Genomic DNA, 6148 nt, shown 5'->3' with positions numbered 1-6148 from the left:
CAAAATGAAGAGTTTATTTATCGTTATGACCGGTCGAGTGGTAGAACTTTTCTCTTTTCTACTTGCGAAATTGGGAGAGTGGATGAGTTCGCAAGATGTTCTAGAATGGCTATTCCTCACCATGTCTCCAATAGAATGGTATTGTCCTTCAGTCTTCTTTTTTAATACTTCACTTGTGAAATGCCGTTATTAGCTGTAGGACTGCTCAGATTTTTTGTTGAACATATCTTATAAGCTTCTAATTTTCTTTAAGCTTCTTTTTGTTTTCTGGCGTAAACTGCAGTCGTCGCTGATCTTGGCACCCAAAGCATATGATAAGAGGGAGTTCCGGTGCATTAGCTATTGTCACGACAATCACAGATGGCACCGATTCCGTAGGTGTTGATTCGCGTTGTCATAAATGAAATTAAAAGAAAAGTTGTAGCTATTGTCACAACAATCATGTTCTTGTTTCACTTTTTTTTCCCCTCAGTATTGATAGCTAACCATAGCTTATGGTTAGGAATGTATTTTACAGAAGCATACAAATATCTGATTTTGGAGAGTTGAATTCATAGTCTTTGGCTTATATATTTTTCTTCTTGTAAATATTGGCTTATATATTCGTCATATCACGTACAATCATCATATCCCATTTCTGCAACTAATATGCAAATGCATGAATAGCTCTGTTCAAAATAATGTTCAGAATATACAAATCTTTTTTTTGGTAAATAAAGAATTTTATTATCATTTGCGTGACAAAACAAGAACATTACAAACATCAATCTCATCAACTACTCTAGAGCTCAACTTTGTAGCATTCTCCTAAGTTTATCATTCCTACTACAACAAATAGCAATTTGAACTTGGCAAATGTGTATCAATACCTCCTCCAGGAGATGTGATAATAGCTGAGACTGATGGGCTTTTCGACAATTTATATAACAATGACATTACTGCTGTTGTAGTTCATGCTACGAGAGCTGGTTTAGGGCCTCAGGTAACTGCACAGAAAATAGCAAGCATTGGCACGGAAACGAGCACAGGACAAAAAAAGGCAGACTCATTTCTCTGCTGCAGCACAAGAAGCTGGTTTCTGCTATTATGGTGGGAAGCTTGATGACATCACTATGGTTGTTTCTTATATTGCCTTATACAAATCTTTACTAAATGCCAAATCACATTTAAGTTGGAAGCTAACATCCATGATACACCTTTCGATGAAGCATATAATGCTATAAGAAATCAAGGAATATAAAGTATTTGAATTCCCAACTCCATAAGCTATACTTAAGGAACCTAAAGCAACAACAGCAAAAAAAATGCTCAAGGTTCATCTATAGCTCTACTTCTTTAATAATTTTATTTTACTTTGGATTTTGTTATTTGAAACAGTGGTCTGCAACAACTCAAGATGATACACCAAAATCAAGATCAATGAAAGATAAATAAGCCCCACGTGCACAAAGTCTAATCCAAGAAAGATAATGCTACGTGAGAACACTAAAAATCATAAGCATCCATGATACAAATATTATAAATAAATATATGTAATATTCAATAAGCTGACCAAAAGCACCACCAAGCAGTATACAAGTTTCAAGACATTTCTAACTTTAATCACTCTTAAAGGGAAACTCAAAAATAATACTCCATAATTTATCATCTAAAAGAACAAAAAATTAGAAGGGAAATAGAAAACTGATCACAAATACACAAATGTAGAAAGCAGATGCCCTTCCACTCTTCTACACACATCAGATCAGTAAATCAAACATAAACTCATCTGATCTTAAATTATTCATTTTGCTGCGAGTTCTTTGTTCCTAAAGATCCAAAGTTAAGTGGTTGTTGTGCCTGTAATAAAAAAAATAAAATGAGAAACAGCAAAGATACTTGACATTCCCTTATAACAAAAATAATGGTGTTATGAAAAAGAAATTACCAATAATAAGCTTGTCATGTTCATAGGAAATGAGAGTTCACCCAAACTTTGTTGGCTTGAACTTGCATAGAATTCCTTCATCAATAAATAAAATAATAAATTTAGATTGATTGTTAGTATATTAATAGGTAAACTTTTATTCACAATACTAAAGCAAACCTCAAATGTGTTGGGTCTTTGATATGGTATAGCAGATACAACTGAAGTAGTGTTAAGATTTTTTTCTCCACCCTATTTCACAATAAAAATAGTTTATAATTACACTATATATTTAGAAAAAAATCATATAAAAGTAAACAAATTTATATAAGCCAAACCTCAAAATTAGAAGATAACAATGGAGATGAACTTGTGGGAGCAATTGAAGGTAGGATTTTTCCTCCTCTTCCTCTTCTTTTCTGTGAAGCTTTCTCCAAGCCACCTCTTGGTCTCTTGCCTGAAGTTGTCTTGTGCTTCGATTTTATACCTTTGGCTCCAGAATTGTTTTTTTCTTTAGTATGTAGCTCATCCTCAGTCACTGAATGCTTGTCAAACTCTTTACCATGTACTTGGTTATCAGTTGATTTTATACTTTGCAACCTGTCATCCACTATATCAAACATCTTCAAAATTCCATCTTTCACAAGTCTATATGTGTCTTCATTCTCTGATGCTTTTGTAACCAATTGAACATACAATCCACACAATTCTTTATATCGCACATTCTGAAGCATTTTTGGATCTAAGTTGCAGGTGTTAAGATTCGAATCTCCAATAAATCCAACTTTTGCTTTCCGCGTCCACCTTTTTAGGATATATTCTCCTGGGATATTCGTAATGCTTTTCATTGTGAATACCTTCAAAATATGAGAACATAAAATCCCGGCAAATTCAAATTTTCTGCAACTACAATTAGCCTTTCCACTCGATGAATCAAATGCAACTATATGGTGATGGCTCTTGTTATAAGGAGTAATTTTGTAACTCACTTGTAATCCCCCATCATCAGAGCATTCCACACTACAATCATGAGCTTTATACCACTCTTGTTCAAAGATTTTGTATACCTCAGGGGTATAAATGCCTGCTGCCTGCTTTAAAATCTGAACAGGATACGTCAAATGTGGAACACTTGTACTTGCTTTAAAATCGGCTTTTATCTCCTCATATCGACGGTCATCAAGAAGTCTCTGGAAGTGCTTAAAAAATTCTAGAAACTTGTGCTTGTAATTTACATATCTCTTAACAACACTGTTCACACTCTCACTCCTTTGGGTGGTAGTCATGTCAGCACAAAACATTTGTCGTCCATAGACTAAAGCCCATTTTTCCTTCAAATTAAACAAACGCTTCAACCAATCATTTTCTTTAAGTGCATACTTATCCAACATTCGGTCCCATGCTGCAATAAACTCATCTTCTTCTTCAAAATCATAAACACATGCTCCAAAGTCTTTAGCGAAGTCTTTGAACTGGGAAAAGACACTACTCAAATGAATTGCAGCATTTTGAAAAATGTGCTAAAGACATAAACGATGATGAGTTTCAGGCCATATAGAAGCTAACGCCTTAGCCATTGCTGCATCTTGATCTGTCAAAATAGTTATCGGTCTTTTCTCACGCATAGCTCTAGTGAATGTATCAAACAACCACTCAAATGTCAAAGCCGTTTCATCGTATAACAGTGCAGCTCCAAAAATCACAGTTTGTTTGTGATGATTTACACCTACAAATAATGCAATGGGACGACCTTCATTATTTTTCCTGTAGGTTGTATCAAAACAAACCACATCACCGAAATTTGAGTAATCTGCTTTCATCTTTGCATCAGACCAAAAAATATTAGTTATCAAATCATCTTCATCAACTTGAATGGCATAGAAAAAATTTGGATCATCAAATTGCATCTTCTGCAAATATTCTAATACTCCTCCTGTATCCCCTATTCTTGTATCTCTTGTTCTTTTGGATCGCAAATAGTTTCTGTAATCTAGAGGAATGAAGCCCAAATTCTCTCTTCCCCCTACTTGTCTCACCATAAGATCATGGGATGCTTTAGGTGTGATGCCAACATCATTTGCATTTGAATTTGTAATGCTGCAGAAGGAGCAATCTTTCTGTGACATCTATGTAGGTGTGTTTTATTCGGACTTGAGAGATAATGATTATGGTCTTCAACAAACTGAACCACACGAAACTTTCCAGTTTCTCGACTGCTAACTTTCATTTTAGCTTGACAATCAAATCTAGTCTCTGGACGAATCTTCTTCACATAAATATCATGCTTCTCATTCATCCTTTTTCCTTGAGCACTACAACAAAAAATTCTGTCCACTAACTGACCAAATTTGTCATTATGACTTTTGCTCTTTCTTATACCAAAACCCACACGTTTTGAATACTTTAAATAAAAGTCATAAGCTTCTTGTTCAGTGTCAAAGCTCATCCCAATTTTTGGAATATCTTCCACGTTGAACATACTTGTAGCAATGGCCAACTGATTATTGTTCTGGTCATCAATCTTATCATTGACATGCTGAATATGTTCTTCATTAACATCTTCAAAACTCAAGCGACGACAAGATATTGATTCACTTTCCATGGTAATGTTTGCTTTGGCCTTCAAAAAAAATAATGTAACAAAAAGTATTATATGAAGTTAAGCAGAACATTGTAATAAATATTCAATATATATATATACACACATTCTACTGCTTGACTGTAACTAAAAACAACCAGCCCCCTGTTCTCGACTTTACCCTGTTCTGGCAAAAAAATGACTATTTACAATAGTTTAAAAGTCATGTACTCATGTTATATTTACAAAACCATTGAAATATCTTAGCAAATGCAGATAATGAAGATTAATTCCTAATGCCTTACGTCTATCTTTTGTAAGGTCCCTAGGCTAAGTAGGCTAGCTACATGAGAACATAACAGTGAGCCTATTTGATTTAAAACAAAGCACAATTTTAGTATTTAGTGAATAGAATATCATGACAGTGAAACCTTCGTGCATCTAAGAAACCCACAGCAACCAAACCATTACCATCCTAGGTTCCTGCTACCAGATATAATACCTACTATCATTTCATGCTCTTATCCCTTAATATTTTGTCGTTTCTTTTGAATTTTGATGATAATTATTAACACAAACATGTTTACGACATAAGTCTCCTATTTAGAATTCATTAAATCACAATTCGTTTTTCCATCACTAGATCAGCTGCAGACGATATATGTACCTTATCATATTTGATTTAAACTTGGATTGACTTTTTTTAGTTATAAAACAGTGTGGTGATTTTCACCATTATTCCTTGATTGTGATGCTTAATTGCAACAGTTTAATTATCATTTCACCGTTATTCCTTGATATATGTTACCTTCGTGCATCCAAAGCCAACGTGTTTTCTTGACTCAACCAACGCCCCATCCTCAACATTCTACTGCTGCTATAACTAAAAATAATCATAAATTGTACAGAATTCGAAAGCCAAGGTTGTCATCAATTTTCAATTCACCAAGAATTCGAATTGGGTTATTGCCAAAACATTGACTAATTACAATCATGGTTCAGAAATAAAAGTTCAAAAATCTGTTCTCAACTATTATAAAAACATCAAAACTCACTGGCGTGATTTCGATTGTCGTCTCCGTCGGCGTGCCGCAAAAATAATTGGCGAGAGAAAAGAGTTGGAGAAAGATATTAAAACTAAATTCAGAGTAGGAGAACGAATGAATTGGGACGAGAAAGAATATCTGATTTCCATGGCTTGATGATTTTCGCCGGAAATTCGGAAAATTTCCTTCGAATCCAGTTGAAGCATATCTATCCGTGAATGGAGAAGATTCGCCAAGCCGTTAAGCCAAGCCGAATTTTCAGACGCAAATATATGTATTTTAAAGTTATACTTAAAACTACGTAGTTTTATTAATGGGACATGGAGTGGGACACAATTTATGGTACACTGGATCTCATCCGATTGAATATATATCACAAAAATCAATTTAATTAGTATAAATTAGACCACATTTAATCAATAGATTAAATATTCAAATAAAATGAAAATGCAATCCACATTTAATCAGATTACTACAGTGAAAGACGCTTGTGTTTCTTTTCGATTTGTTTTGCATATGTCCACCAAAACCCAAAACAATTTGCCTTTTGATATCAAACTATTTCGAACGTTTGAATAGTGTTTAATGAACATAACATGTGGAGGATCCTCCGAAAAA

The 6148-nt window shown here is 34.2% G+C and overlaps 1 protein-coding gene across 2 annotated transcripts; it reads right to left on the bottom strand.

Moving 5' to 3' along the window:
• Nucleotides 1-1397: 1397 nt before the first annotated feature.
• Nucleotides 1398-5893, bottom strand: LOC131021409 (protein FAR1-RELATED SEQUENCE 1-like). 2 transcript variants are annotated; one of them, XR_009100940.1, is made up of 5 exons: nt 5540-5893; nt 4309-4526; nt 2087-2158; nt 1928-2002; nt 1398-1839 (listed from the first exon to the last, which is right to left on the bottom strand). XR_009100940.1 is itself a non-coding variant. In XM_057950597.1 (5 exons), exons 2-5 carry the CDS (start codon nt 3295-3297, stop codon nt 1780-1782), a joined length of 1260 nt encoding a protein of 419 aa, XP_057806580.1. In that variant the 5' UTR covers nt 3298-4526; nt 5540-5893; the 3' UTR covers nt 1398-1779. The 2 variants fall into 2 exon arrangements, 1 of the variants encoding a protein (XP_057806580.1); XM_057950597.1 differs by having other exon boundaries at nt 2245-4526.
• Between the last annotated feature and the right edge of the window lie 255 nt (nt 5894-6148).

This window comes from Salvia miltiorrhiza, chromosome 4 (assembly GCF_028751815.1).
Source record: "Salvia miltiorrhiza cultivar Shanhuang (shh) chromosome 4, IMPLAD_Smil_shh, whole genome shotgun sequence".
Taxonomy (NCBI): Eukaryota; Viridiplantae; Streptophyta; class Magnoliopsida; order Lamiales; family Lamiaceae; genus Salvia; species Salvia miltiorrhiza.
This window is presented reverse-complemented; position numbering and strand designations above follow the sequence as displayed.

What these genes read in the sequence shown, in the direction of transcription:
- LOC131021409 (XM_057950597.1), bottom strand. Translation starts at nt 3,297, where the DNA reads ATGTTGGATAAGTATGCACTTAAAGAAAATGATTGGTTGAAGCGTTTG. An exon ending in AAAGACCCAACACATTTGAG is followed by an intron (nt 2,003 to 2,086) that starts GTTTGCTTTAGT and finishes TTATTGATGAAG; the next exon opens with GAATTCTATGCAAGTTCAAG. An exon ending in ACATGACAAGCTTATTATTG is followed by an intron (nt 1,840 to 1,927) that starts GTAATTTCTTTT and finishes TTTTTATTACAG; the next exon opens with GCACAACAACCACTTAACTT.